The sequence below is a fragment of the Equus asinus genome, chromosome 28 (genome assembly GCF_041296235.1).
Source record: "Equus asinus isolate D_3611 breed Donkey chromosome 28, EquAss-T2T_v2, whole genome shotgun sequence".
Lineage (NCBI taxonomy): Eukaryota > Metazoa > Chordata > Mammalia > Perissodactyla > Equidae > Equus > Equus asinus.
Genome location: NC_091817.1, coordinates 32,466,168 through 32,480,129, shown reverse-complemented (window position 1 = coordinate 32,480,129; position 13,962 = coordinate 32,466,168). Strand labels below are relative to the sequence as shown.

The following is a 13,962-nucleotide window of genomic DNA, read 5'->3' as shown; positions in this document are numbered from 1 at the left end:
AGAACCAGATCAGAGAGAGCCTTAGGCATGGTCTTTATTCACTTGGACACTGTACAAATATTACAATTTTCTTTTGCTGCAAAAAGTATAAAAATAATCTTTATATAGGAATCCATTCGTTACTGCAAATCTTTCTAAATCTCTGCAAATGGGTCTAAATGAGGGTAAATGAATAAACAAGAGGGGGTGCTATGGGATAGTGGGAGGTTGGGCCAATCCTCAGGGACTCACCCGCCCAGATTCCTAGCTAGAGACCTCTGTTCCTTCCTGTTAGCACCCCCACCACCACCTACAGGTTCTCAGGGCTGAGGGCCCTGCAGAAGGGGGACACATGAGAGGTCCAGGAGGAGCTGTAGAGTCAGGGGGTCGAGAGAAGTGAAGGAAGCTAGGGGTGGTGCTGGGAAGTGTCCAGTGCCACCCCAGCTTCCCTCCTGAGAGGGGGAGGGGCTGGCAGGAACAGGGCAGTGGGGCTGGACAAGCTGCCCGATGAGGTGATGGCAGGTCCTCGGTTCTGTGCCACTGGGTGGCAGCTGAGCCAGGGCTCTGGGAGGGCACGAAGTGGAGGAAGACCCCAGAAAAGGAGAGGCAAACACTTTGGCTCCACAGTGGAGGGGGCTGAGCCCTTTTCCCCTGCTCTCCCAGCACAATACAGGTGCTGGTGCAGGAGTGGGAGTTGTGGCCAGAACTGTGCAGTGAGGGAAGGCTGGGGAAGCCATGAGTCTGTGGTTCTCAAGCTGTGTAGGGGTGGGGTTGGGGGAGGTCCCCAGGCAGCCCCTAGGTCAGACAGTCTGTGTCTTAGCCACACAGGGCATGTTCCTGTCAGTCAGAGGTTGAGAACAGGCACATCAAAGAGGTCACAGACACCTTCACTCTCATCCAGGTTGTAGATGTAATCGTGGTCTCCAGGGGGTGGAGAAAGGCGGAGGAGGGGGGCAAACACTGCAGAGAGCACCAGGCTGAGGCCGCTGGCCAAGGCCCAACCCAGCAGCCACCCAACCCCCTGCCCACACCCATCCCCCACCTTCCTGGGCCACCTACCTTCTGAGGACATCAGCTCCTCCAGCAGCTCCGAGCTCATGCACTCTGGGGAAGGGAGGAAAGCTCAGTTACCTTCTGGCTCCTGCCTCTCTACCCACCAAAGCCCATGAAGGCGATGCCCACCCACCCACCCACCCATCAGAAACTTTACTCTTTGCCTAGGTACCAAGCATAACAACAGGTCCTCAGAAGGGCAAGAAAACAGCCGTGAGACCCAATGGGCTATGCCCCTTACCCTAGCCCCAGGGAGGAACATAGCCCTACCTCGTGTGGGATCGAAGATTTCTGACAGCTCTTTGGGGAGTTCCAGAACTAAAAAGCAAAAAAGCCATGCTCAAGGGCACAGAGATCCAGCCTGGTCCCACTCTAGCCCCTGCTTTCCTCAGATCCTATACCACCCACCCTGGGGCTCCACACAGCTGAGATGTAGGCCCTGACCCAGGCCACGCTGGCACTGTCTGTCAGTCTCCCCTGCTAGATCCGAATTCCTCAGTGCTGAGCCCAGGGTACCAAAAGCCCTTTGCAGGTGACTGATACAGCCCTTCTAACTCAGAAGGGCAGCAGACCCCTCCTAGCAGGCATACCCTGTCTGATGGAGGATGCCCTGTCCATCCCCACACTTGCTGAGCACCTGCTCAGTGCCAGGCTCAGAGACCACACAACAGGCTGGGTCACCTGGCAGAGGAGGCGGCAGACACTTCAATAGGGACTATGCTACAGGGTGACAACTCTGCTACAAAGGTCTGACCGGGAGGACGCACTTGGGAAACAGAGGAAAGAGAAGCTGGAGAGGATTTCTGAGGCTGGATCACGAAGAACTTCATATGCCAGGTGTAGGGGCTCTGGTTTTATCCAGGAGGCTTAAGGAACTGTTAAAAGTACTTTTGTAAACAGAGAAATGCCACAGTCTGGCTGCGTTTCAGACAGATCCTCATCAGCTGGGATAAAGACGAGGAGGCTGAAGAATTTAAGATAGAGGTGGCTGGCAGTGATCTTGAGTGTTGAGGCTACGTGAGGCCAGTGATGGGAGATATCTGGGACAGAACTCATTTACCTGATGTGGGGTGGGGAGCACAAAGAGAAGGGAGAAGGAAATGGAACTGGAATGACACCCAGGTGTCAGGCCTGGGTGACTAGGGCCAATGGAAGGGTATGCAGATAAGTAGAAAGGCAAGTTTCAGTTGAGGACATGTGGAAATGAAGTGCCCATGATATATGCAGGGGAAGGCATGTGGACACAGATGCTTGGAGTTCAGGCAAAAGACCTAAGCAAGACGAAGTTGGGGATTCATCTACCCAGAACTGGGGACCCCCCACAGATGTAGAATGGGACAGCGATCTGGGAAGCGCCAATGATTAGGGGAGCGCCAGGGAGAGATCAGGAGAAGACAGTGAGAGAGAAGAGCCAGGAGCTGGCATCATTAATGCCAAAGGAGAAAAAAAGCATCAACATGGAGCAAGACAGCACAGAACAAATCAGCTTAGAAAGCTGCTGGAGGTGGCAATCAGGGCTGGGCAACTTATCAAGAGCAGCACTGGTTGGGGGTGGGGGGGTGCAGGGGTCCTGACTGCTGCAACCTGAAGGGTGACTAGGAGACCAAGATATGGAATGGAGGAGAGGTGACTTTTCCAAGGAGTCCAGACAGAGAGAAGGTGAGAGAGGGGAACACAGAAGACGAAGTGTCATTGAGTGAGGAGAGACTTAGCAGTGCTTGTGGGCTGAAGAGAGCACGTCCTGGAAGAAGCAAACACTCAAGCTGCAGGATAGAGAGACACAAGGCAGATGACATCGCCTCTCCTGGGAAGGCACTGCCCCACCTTTAGAGCCTGAGGGCCATACCACAGCCTCTTCCCTAAGAGAATGCTTATGCCTTCTTGAGACCTGAGTCCAAAGGGTGGCAGGCAGAGCTTGAGAGAGGGCCAGTGAATTCTGTCAGCCCCGGAAGGGGGGCAAAGGGACACCAGCACTAAGCTGGACCCCAGGCTCCTCACCCTGGCTGGCACAGCTCTGGCATCAAGGTAGGGGTTGATGGCAGGGGGCTGGCCCTCAGGCTGACCAGCTCTGGCTGAGGAGACAGGAGAGCTTGGTTCCAGGCCCAATTCTGTTTCTGACCTAGGACTGGTTGAGGCTGGGTTCTCCCTGCTCCCAAGGGAACAAGTACTCACCACCTGTGGGGTCCGCCTTGATGGGCTCAAAGGAGGTAGAAGGGTTGGGTCCAGATGAACTGCTATTGCTGCTGCTGCTGTCCAGCAGGGCAGAGGACTGCAGTGGCCGGGTGTCCAGTGATGTCGGGCCCAGCGGGAGTGAGCTGAGCTCACCACTGTCCTTGCTATCGGTTCCGGGGCCACCACTCACTGCAACCACATCCCCCGAACCCAGTCACATGGGGGCAGGAAGTGGGATATTGAACCTGGCCATGCTAGAATCCACAGCCAGGATGACTACAATCCTAGTTCCTGGGCCCAAGGAGAGTTAGGCACTGCCAGTCACCTCCAAAAAAGTAACCTAGAAATGAGTCACTGAAAGAGACGAGCATGAGGTCTGCAGGAGAGGGACTCACGGACCACATGGCTGCCATGACCACACTTCAAGAGGAGCTTCTAGGGCAAGTGAGACATAGGTGGATCTGGGGGAAAACTGCCACCACTAATGCCCTTTCACACAATCAGAGCTTCCCTGTTAAAAGGGCTCATTTGATGCCATACCAAAGGGAAGTTAGGTGGGAGCCAAAAAAAGGACAATCCCCACAGTCTTTTTCAACTCTGAGTGTGGCATTCCAGAACACAGAAGTATTGTCTCTTGGGCCCCAGAGATCACCCTATGACCAGCTGCCCGTCGTGCCTCACCTGTGATCTCAGCTGCTGGACCGACCACCCCCTGGGCTTCGGTGCTGCCGGGGACAGGGGTGGGGGTGGTCACTTGGGGACTGCTTGGGCGTGAGGCATCCTGGGGCTGGGCCAGGGCAGGCTTGGGCAGAGGTGAAGGGGTAGAGACAGCTGGTGGGCTCTGGAGCAGATCTTCAGGTGGTGGCACAGGCACTGCCACGGGTGGTGAGCTCCATGCCTCCTTGTTCACCAGCAGCACCTCAATGGGGCCACTCATACTCTTCAGGTGAATCTGGTACTTTTTCTGCCCATTGAGGCCCTGGAGGTGGGGGAAAGGTAGAAGTGGAAGCAGGCTTGGCTCCTGCCTGACCCTGGGCCAGGGCCACAGTACCCTCTCCCACCCCAGGCTGCCCGTTCTCTTAGATAACCCCAAACCCCAGGCCTCCCCCTACCTGCCCCACCCGGGACTTATCGGGTTCCACAGCCAGCACCCGCCCTCAATCAACCCCGCCTGCCTGGGCTGAGCACCCACCTCTGGGATGGGCACCTCCAGGCTGGTGCCCGACGGGGCCCGGATGGCCAGCAGGGTGTCTCCTAGAATGACAAGGAGGATGGGTCAGGGCCCATGGGCTCAATCTGAGCCGGGGAATAGGGGGTCTGTCCCTTGGAATAAGGATCATGGTCTCTGAGGGGCTGGACAGTAGACCTTACCCAGCCTCCACAGTGGCTGGGACAGAGAACTAAACCTTTTCTCTTCCCAAGAGCCCAGAGGTCAGGAACCAGGAAATCTGGGTTCAAACATGTGAAGCGAAAGATTGCTGGCCTTGGGCATCTCACTTCTCAATTGACGGGGCTGCTCCCTAGGTGTAGCTGTTCTGGCCAAGGCCAACATCCCTTCCCCAGGACCAGTCTGGGAAACGCAAGATGGAGAAGGAACAGTTTCTGTATCCACAATGCAACTAAACTAACTGCAGGTTGGAAGTGGGCACCCTTGCTCCCTGCATACAAGCATGCACAGGTGTGCACACACACTCTCCCCCTTAAGCCTCTGTCATGCCTGAGAAGCCAAACCCAAGGGACAGTACAGACGGGGACTGACCCAACGACCCAGCCCAGGATTCTTGCACCCTCTCAGTATGGTTGGCCTCCACAGGGTCCCAGCGACCCTCAAACCCAGGACTTACCCTGCCCAGTTCCTCTCTAGGCAGGCCCCAGGAACCCTCTTAAGAGACAGAACTCTCCTTGGGCACTGAGCCCACTGCTCAGGGCTGTGGCTCAGCCCAGTCCCACCCGATCACCCCCTACCCAGGCTCTGCTCACCAGCAAAGCATCTGCAGATGTCCTCATGAGTCACGTAGGCCAAGGTGTGGGGGTTAAGGAGAACGGCTGATGCCCTGCCTATGGTGACAGATGGCAGCCCACAGAGAAGATCCAGCTTTTTAGCAGAGGTCTGATAGACAAGCCCTCAGAGAAAGTCCTGGGCCCTGGGGTCTACATGGGGAGGGATCACAGACCAAGACTGATAGGGAGGGGCTCTTAGGAGGGAGCCCCAGGCTGGGACCTGGCCAGCAGCTGCAGGAGCATCCTCCCAAGAGGGATAGGGCCTAGGGTACCACAGAGCAAACCTAGCTGGACTAGAGGGCCCCTCACCCACTCCCTGGGAGCAGGGACCGCCAGGAGGATATCAGCTGTTCTGCACGTCCTCTGTGACGTTCCGGATGCTCTGCTGCACCCACACCTTGTGCTGGTCCAGTTCTTGCTCCCGCTGCTGCAGCTCCTCGATCTCTGCCTTGAGCTCAATCAGCTTGTCCGCAATCTCCCGGGTATTGCAGCCAGGCCCTACGCCTCTGAGCCCAGGGAGTAGGGCTGAGAGGGGCTGCCAGGAACGCTGGGGTCCCATGGCCCCTGCTCTCTTCTGCACCCTCCACCCCACACCCCTGACACTTCTGGGTAGGATATCCCATTGCTCTCCCAGATTCCCCCACTCACTTCCACTGGATGCTATTCTTGGACTTTTTCTCAATCAGCCCGATACCTTCCAGCACGTTGGTAATGTCGTAAATCCGCCGCTTCTGGCGCACAGCTAGGGTGTCAGCTGCCTGGCAGACAGAACAGAGCGGAAGATGCTCAGCCTCACTCTCAGGTGTACTCCCAGCTACCTGGAGACTTGTTCTGGAGTGGTCTGGAAAGGGGGTGGCCTGGGCCCCAACCCTCCTCCCAGGCACTACAGCAACTCAGGACCGTGGGGCAGGAAGAGGCCTGGCACAGCCTGAACTGATGTTCTGATGCTCTTCTCCCCACACCAGCTGGGGAGGGCCACGAGGACGAGCACCTGCAGCCCCGAGCCTGGCACATAGCTGACGCCCAATAGCCTCGGCCGAATGAATGAAACAGCTGCCGGCCTCCCTCCTGTGAGAAAGCACACAGATGGCGGCCTGCTCTCTGGGGCTAGGCTGGGCCGCCCCAGGGGGTTCCCTCTATCGGCCCAGGCCTGGTCCACCATCCCCCCTGTTGCCCCTTAGCCCAGGCCGCACCAGCTTGAGGTCAAGCACGCCGTCCTTGGCCTCCTGCAGAAGCGACACGAACTTGGTGGTGAGAAGTCCCAAGCTCTTCTCGTGCCGGCTTGGGGTGCCTGGGGGCGGCGGGGCCTGTGGCCCGGCCTCCGCCATCGCGCCCGCCCGCCGCCTCCCCGCAGCCAGGCCAGGCCAGGCCGGCTCCGCCGCCACTTCCGCTTCCGTTCCTGGCCTCCCGGCCGCCGGCGCCAGCATCGCTGATTCCGCTTCCGCCCCGCGCCCTCCCAGGGAACGTGGCACAATTCCTCTCTGCCGGCATGGCCGAAAACTTCGGGGACCATCAGCAAATGTCCAACAGCCGAAGAGGACGAAAACAACTCATGAGCCCAGGAGACAGGATATGGTGCGGAGGGATGTGGAGAAGTCGGTGGGCAGCCCCGGCAGTAGAGAAAGGGGATCCACCGAAAACTTCCTGGCTGGCCAACCTGCCCCAACTCCACTAACTCTGCCCCATTCCCCATCTCGGGAGAGGAGACCGTGCTGCCTGATGAACGCAATGTATTTCCCCAAACCCGCTCGTAGAGGCTGCCCGGCCGTCTTGGGGCACCGTATTCCTGTCCCTGGCTTCCTGCCAAACAGCAAGCACTAACTACATCTAGCTTGTCCACTTTTCTCCATCCCCACCCTCCTTCCTGCTCCCAGCCTCATCTTTCTCTCATCTCCATAACTCAGTGCTCAGAAGCCGTGGAATTATAACCACTTTTCAGCCAATGCAAACATGTTGACTTATGTGTAAATATATGTAAAGCACTTAGAACAGTTTCTGGTGTGGAAGGATTACGTATTTGCTAGTATCATTTGTTATTTTTTTTTCCGGTTTTATTTGTAACATCTTTGCTCTTTTTTTTTTTTTTAAAGATTGACGCCTGGCCTGGTCCCGTGGCCGAGTGGTTAAGTTCGCGCACTCCGCTGCAGGCGGCCCAGTGTTTCGTTGGTTCGAATCCTGGGCGCGGACATGGCACTGCTCATCAAACCACGCTGAGGCAGCGTCCCACATGTCACAGCTAGAAGGACTCACAACGAAGAATATACAACTGTGTCCTGGGGGGCTTTGGGAAGAAAAAGGAAAAAAATAAAGTCTTAAAAAAAAAAAAAAAGATTGGCGCCTGAGCTAACAACTGTTGTCAATCTTCTTTTTTCTTCTTCTTCTTCTCCCAAAAGATCCCCAGTACATAGTTGTGTATTCTAGTTGTAGATCCTTCTGGTTGTGCTATGTGGGACCCTGCCTAAGCATGGCCTGATGAGCAGTGCCATGTCCGCGCCCAGGATCTGAGCCTGCAAAACTTCAGGTCATCGAAGTAGAGCGTGGGAACTCAATCACTTGGCCACAGAGCCGGGCCCTCATTTTGTTATTTTTAATATTGTAATCATTATCGTTTATTTTAGGTGAGGTTCTCTGGGAAACAGAGTGTGAGACAGGAATCTGCCTGCAGGAAGTTTATTGAGGATCCACACTTGCAAGGGAGTAAGACAAGCAGAATGGGGCAAAGAGGGGAATTAAACTGTGATGCAGTTATAATGGAGGCCTCAGCCTACCCTGCTAGGACCTGTGACACTGGGGTGGCCCTTCCAAGGCATTCCACGTCCAGGCAAGGGTACCCAGCCTTTGTGCCCTAACATTGACCAAGAGACTCAGCTATGAGACCTCAGCAGCCTATACTCCTGGCAGCTAGGGGAATGAGTTCCTTTGTCCTGAAGAGTGGATTTGAGTGTGCACCAGACTCCACTGCGTTATTACTACTATTTAGTCCCTTCCATGGGCCCCCTTAACTCTCGAGATAAAAACAGCTTTCATAGCTCTTCCACCCATCTCCTGCCATCCTCCACCGCACACCTTCTTCACAACCGGCTGTGGTCTCTCCTCTGCAGAGGCATACACCCTCCTCTCAGAGGCCCTTCAACAGTTTTCATTTTGTGATATTGTTGTCTGCATCCATATTTGCACACCCCACTCTCCACTCCAGGCTGGGGCCATAGAGTTTATGTCTGTGTCCTGAGCACTAAGAGGTCCTAGGTGGGCTGGTCAAGACTTGAGAATCACAGGGTGTACACTCCCCTCCCCCCAAGGAAGTGGAGCCCAGCCCTCCCCACCCCATCCCACAGTGCAAATGTTCTTTCCTGTTGGGAATAAAGCGCCAAAGACTCAGCTTCCTTCCTTTCTGCATGTGGCCTTGGGGAGGGAGGGGCCTTGGAGAGAGGAGAGGGCTCCTGGGCAGGGAGGTGGGACAGAGGCTTCCTTGGGGAGAAGAATTCTGCTGCCACCCAGGCCTCGTGAGCCAGTGGAGGAGTGTCCAACTCTGCTATGAGGTCTGGGGGAGCTGGCCATCCTCAAGGCCAAGGCTGTTTGCGGAGGAGAGAAAACTAGTCAAGCCTGGTGAGTTCCACGCCAAGCTGTCCTCTGTAACTCAGAGCAGGAACAGGGTCCAGCAGAGGCCTGTGCCTACCCTGCCTCATTTGGCATCTGCTGGGGCAAAACTGAAAAACCCAGCAGGCAAGGGCTTCTCAGGTGCCTCCCCAATACACCCACCTCTGTCTCATTTCCTGAGGGGGCTGGGTAAGGACTTCCCTCCTCATTCTCAGAGGGGCCCAGACAGAGGCTGCAGCTCAAATGAGCATCTACTCTGCCCACTCTAACCCAGACCCTCATCCCCATTCCTACCTCAGCTCCAGGGCCTGCCATGGACTCAGCAGCCAAGGACGAAATGCAGCCGGCACTTCTCCCTGGTATGAGCCCTCTGGGTGGACTGTGGGAGGGATGGTGGCAAGAAAGATGGGAATGGTGTGGTTGGGTCCTCCCTGCCAGGTCTGGCTGGAGCTCTGTAGGGTAGTGAGTGGGAGCAGACTGCCCTGGGGGACAGGCCGAGGAGTAGGAAGGGGAGCAGGTTCGGCGGCCACTTCCTGCAGGCCCTGCCCAACTGACGTGGCTGCCCAGGCTCTTCCTGCCCAGGGCCTGAGTGGCCGGAGCAGGAGAGGGCGGAACGGCTGGCCCGAGGTGCAGCACTCAAGTGGGCCTCAGGCATCTTCTACCGGCCGGAGCAGCTGGCCAGGCTGAGCCAATATCGCAGCCGTGAGGTGCAGCGTACCTGCTCCCTGGAAGCACGCATCAAGGTGGGCATCAGGCAGGGAGCAAGAGTGCTGGGAGTGGGCTGCAGGACTGACCAGGACTCACTGGCTGCCTCTCTCTCACAGTCGGTGGTGCAGTCATACCTGGAGGGCGTGAAGACTGGTATGTGGCAGCTGGCTCGAGCCCTTGAGGCTGTGCACGGGGCCCGTGTGGCCCTGGGCCAGGCCCGCGGGTTGCTCCGGGGCATGGCAGAGGCTGCGCAGACCCTAGAGCCCCTGAGGGAGCGGGTTGCCCAGCACAAGCAACTTCAGGCTCTGTCTCAGCTGCTGCCCCGGCTGCGGGCAGGTGAGTGTGCAGGGGCACTGGGTCTCAGCCCTCCAACAATTAGTCAACAAATGCCCATCACATCAAGGGGCAGGGGCATTAGCGTGAGATTGCATGGAGGGACACGCCAGGAACCTCCCAGACAGCCACTCAGGCTTCAAATGACCAATGAAGTAGCGTGCAAGACAGCTCATTCTGGGGTTCCCAAGATGGGATGTCTGAGTCAGGACTGACACCCAGTCAAGTGGCTCTGCCCACCGTCATTGTCAATATGTTGAAATATGCCTAACAGGGTGGGTGAATACCCACTAGCATGGCCCCCCAGTTCCTCCCTGTCTTCCCTCCAGGATCCCTGGCTTCATCATGTTCCATCAGCTCAAGGGTTTATACTTAGCCCACCAGCTCTCTAGGACATTCCCTAGGTCCTTTCAGGTTGGCCAATGCTCCACTGTACTGGTTATTAAATATTTTACACATCACCCCAGCCCCAGGGCCTCAGCATCTGCTGCTGTACCCATTACACAGGTGGGAAGGCTGAGACCCAAGGCTGTCTCCTCTCCTCCCTCCTTAGTGCCAGCGGCAGTGGCCCACACACAGACCCTGATCGGCGCCCAGCAGCTCTTGGAGGCATATGTGAGCCTTCGGGAGCTGGAGCAGCTGCGAGAGGAGACTTGGGAAGCTTTGGGGGGCCTGGAGTTGCCAATCTTTGAGAGGCTGGGCCCTCTAGCTGAGGCATTGGGCCAGGCTGTGGAGGCAGCTGCAGGGGCTGCAGGGAAGCTGGCACGGGAGGACCCAGCCCTGCTAGTGGCTGCTGTTCGTGTGGCAGAGGTCGATGCTGGGTGCACAACCTCCCTGGAACAGGCTCCCCGGGACTGGCGGCAGCGCTGTCTACGGGCACTACAGGAGGGCCTGGAGCAGATCCACTTTGGGACTCCTCTGCTGCCTGGGCCAGGGGCCCTAGAAGGGTGGCTGGAGGCTCTGCGGGTGGCTCTACCAGCCGAGTTGGCCACAGCTGAGGCACTAATAGCACCCTGCTGCCCACCACACTACAAGGTGGTCCAGCTGTGGGCCCACACCTTGCACAGTGGCCTGCGCCACTGCCTGCAGCAACTCCTGGAAGAGCCTGAGCTTGGAGCTGCTGACGCCTTCACCTTGCTGCATTGGGCACTGCATGTGTACCTGGGGTCAGTCCCCTTGGGGCAATGGGAAGTGGGTGGATGAGAGGCTGGGGGCTCAGTGTGACAGTGGGCTACTCATCTCTAGGCCAGAAATGATGGGGAGCCTGGAGTTGGGGCCTGAGGCTGACGTGTCTCAGCTGGAGCCCCTGCTGACCCTGGAGAACATAGAGCATCTTGAGACAACATTTGTGGCCAAAGTCCAGGTGAGTAGTTGGGGCCCAGATCCAGAGAAGCTCCACCTCCAGCTGTGGGCCTGTATCTATCGAGTCACATGTCTACCTGTCTCTAGCAGTATCAGTGCCCCGTTATATCCTGCTGCCCCTCACTCTTTCCCCCAGGCAAGTGTGGCCCAGTGGCTGCAGAAGGCACTGGATGGGGAGGTAGCTGAGTGGAGCCGAGAGCAAGAGCCTGACAGAGATACATCTGGCTTCTACCACTCACCAATGCCGGCCATTGTGCTGCAGGTGGATGGGAAGTGGTGAGGCAGATGGGCAGCCCCCACAGGGAAAAGGGAGGAGGGCAGGCCTAAGACTCTGCCGATGGCTGCCCATCCCTGCCTGTAGATCCTGGAAGAGAATATTCGTGTGGCGAGCCGGGTCAGTGAATCACTGCAGCAGCGGGTGCACGGCATGGCATTGTCAGAACTGGGCGCATTCCTGAGGAGGTCTGCCACGGGACTGACCCACATCCAACCCCTGGCCCTGCTCCCGGGGAGGCCCAAAGGGGCTCTGAGTGAATAAGGCACACCGGTGGGAAAGGGCTCCTCCAAAACAGGGCCTTGGGTATCCTGGAGGTGGGGCTGGAGTGCCAGAGACTGGGGTTGTGGGAGCACCAGGATGGCAGCAGGTACAGGAGCCACCTCTGCCCTTTGCAGCTTCAGTGACGCTCTGATCCGATTCTCCCGAGACCACCTCAGGGGGGAAGCAATGGCCCCTCACTACGTGCCCTATCTACTGGCTTCCCTCAACCACCAATCAGCACTCAGGTACCAGGAGGCCCCCACAGAACCCTACCTTCACTAACCCCTGACTGAACATCTATTAGGTATGGATCCAGCCCACACTAGGCCATTAGGAATATTGGACTCATGTAGCCCTGGGGGTCCAATCCTAGTTCTACCAATTACTAGCTGTGTGACCTTAGGCGAGTTACCTAATCTCTCTGAATCTCACTTTTTTCATCAGTATTATGGGTAGTAAGGGGACATTCTGAGAATCACGTGATAACAGGTGTGAAGTATTCACCACAGTGCCTGGCACAGACTGTCAATTATTCATTCATTCAAGGATACTTACCAAGGCCCTACCTGTGCCAGATAATGTCTAGGGTTACAGTTGTGAACAACGAAAAAAAATTCCCTTCCTCTTGACTTCCTCTTATGTTCTTTGGAATGGGGCTGAGAGGACAAAAAAGTTAATGATAATTTTTACTCCCTCTTGCCTGGGATTAACTCTCTCCCCTTACCGAAACAGAAACCAAAAGACGTGACTTGCTCAAGGTCACACTGCGAATTAGAGGCAGGTCCGGCTGGGCTGTGTCCCTTCTAGCTTGCTGAGCCCCACTCCCAACCTCAGTCCACGACCCAGGCCTTCAGAAGCGCAGGGAGCCTCCCTTCTTGCCCCCTCCCGCCACACACTTCTGCCACTAGGTGGCGCCGGATTGGCTAGACGACGGAGGGCCATGTGGGCCTTGGCCTTGGTCCTGAAGCTGTACTTTTGGTCGGTCCAGCTCCTCCGTGTCCGTCCTGCAGCCCGACGGGGTGGCTTCAGGGGCTATGGCTCCAGTGGAGGCAGCGCTGGACGAGTTGCAGAGGAGGATCTGCCGCCTCGTGTTGGAGGCTCTCCTGGTGGAGCTCCAGGTGAGGCTTCAGGTGGGGATGGGGGCGGGAGGAGGAGATACAGTGTATGGGGGTCTCTGAGGGGAATGCCGGGTCTGGATCGTCCCTCCAGCCCCGTTTCTGTTCCCCCTCCCTCAGCCCCTGTTCGAGGCTCTGCCCTCGCGCCAGTGGCTGTCGAGCTCGGAGGTTCTGGACGATGTGTGCGAGCGGACGGCGCGCTTCTGCCAGGACTTCTGGCGCGTGCGGAATCCCGCGGTCCAGGTGCGTTTGGGGGCAAAGGCTGGGGAGGGGGAAAGCGCCCATGAAAAAGGCGTCCTGGACGTATTTGATCGCACTCCCCGCAGCTGCTACTGGCCGAGGCGGAGCGTACCGTAGTGCTGCAGTACTTACGCGCGCTGATGCAGGGTCGCCTAGTGTGCCGCGGTGCCGACGAGCGGACCCAGGCGGCCGAGCGCCTGCGGCACGATGCCGCCCAGCTTCGGGAGCTTTTCCTTGGTTTGGTGAGAGCTCGTTGGGCGACCAGATGGGTGGGAGTCTCAGTGGTTGGGTGGGGGCCGAAGGCCGGCGCGAGACCTACCCCGATGTGCTCAGGGCCTGGAGGAAAGTGTTCAGTGCGCGCCGGTGCTGCTCGCCCTGCGGGAGCTGCTAAACCTCCGCGACCCCACGCTGCTTGGCCTCGAGGTGGCGGGCCTGCGGCAACAATTTCCCGACGTGAGGTGCGAAGACTGGGTGCGAGGGAGGAATGGGGCAGGAAGGGAGGAGGGACTCTGGAGGGGCAGGGCGGGGCTGATGCGCCTCCACGGTGCCCCCTAGCGAGGATCACGTCTCTGCCCTCTTGGACCTGCGGGGAGACGTGTCCCGAGAGCAGCGCCTGGCCGCACTGAGCTCCCTGCAGGCTGGCCCACAGCCCTCGCCCGCCGTGGGACGCCGAGCACTCTTCAGCCTCGTGCCAGCACCTACGCCCGCGCCGTCTTCCTGCCTCCCCTCGGGGCCCTGTGCCTGACGCCCGGCTGTCCGCAGAATAAAGTCTTGGCTCCTTTAAGCCTGAACTGTGCGTGTTGAGGAAGGAGAGATGAAATAAAAGTGCCCGTTAAGTGTAGGGGGTCTACACGCAGTGACGCG

General features: G+C 57.6%; 2 protein-coding genes and 1 long non-coding RNA gene across 7 annotated transcripts; 1 reads left to right on the top strand and 2 right to left on the bottom strand.

Moving 5' to 3' along the window:
- Nucleotides 1-16: 16 nt before the first annotated feature.
- On the bottom strand, nt 17-6,649 carry E2F4 (E2F transcription factor 4). Its single transcript, XM_014827649.3, has 10 exons — nt 6,399-6,649; nt 5,854-5,963; nt 5,550-5,711; nt 5,185-5,228; nt 4,397-4,458; nt 3,886-4,183; nt 3,205-3,393; nt 1,303-1,350; nt 1,039-1,083; nt 17-939 (listed from the first exon to the last, which is right to left on the bottom strand). The coding sequence occupies exons 1-10, from the start codon at nt 6,630-6,632 to the stop codon at nt 824-826; spliced, it is 1,308 nt and encodes a 435-aa protein (XP_014683135.2). The 5' UTR covers nt 6,633-6,649; the 3' UTR covers nt 17-823.
- Nucleotides 6,650-7,270: 621 nt separating this feature from the next.
- On the bottom strand, nt 7,271-9,335 carry LOC106822451 (uncharacterized). Its single transcript, XR_006521638.2, has 2 exons — nt 9,097-9,335; nt 7,271-7,486 (listed from the first exon to the last, which is right to left on the bottom strand). It is a non-coding gene; the product is annotated as an uncharacterized lncRNA (long non-coding RNA).
- Nucleotides 8,544-13,939, top strand: EXOC3L1 (exocyst complex component 3 like 1). 5 transcript variants are annotated; one of them, XM_014827636.3, is made up of 14 exons: nt 8,550-8,811; nt 9,102-9,161; nt 9,385-9,545; nt 9,627-9,846; nt 10,397-11,009; nt 11,089-11,206; nt 11,342-11,467; nt 11,567-11,667; nt 11,878-11,988; nt 12,732-12,861; nt 12,979-13,101; nt 13,185-13,340; nt 13,432-13,556; nt 13,654-13,939. In XM_014827636.3, exons 1-14 carry the CDS (start codon nt 8,601-8,603, stop codon nt 13,841-13,843), a joined length of 2,445 nt encoding a protein of 814 aa, XP_014683122.2. In that variant the 5' UTR covers nt 8,550-8,600; the 3' UTR covers nt 13,844-13,939. The 5 variants fall into 5 exon arrangements, with proteins under 5 accessions (XP_070356283.1, XP_014683122.2, XP_014683121.2 ...); XM_014827635.3 differs by having other exon boundaries at nt 8,551-8,811; nt 9,370-9,545; XM_070500183.1 differs by having other exon boundaries at nt 8,553-8,811; nt 9,342-9,545.
- The last annotated feature ends 23 nt before the right edge of the window (nt 13,940-13,962 follow it).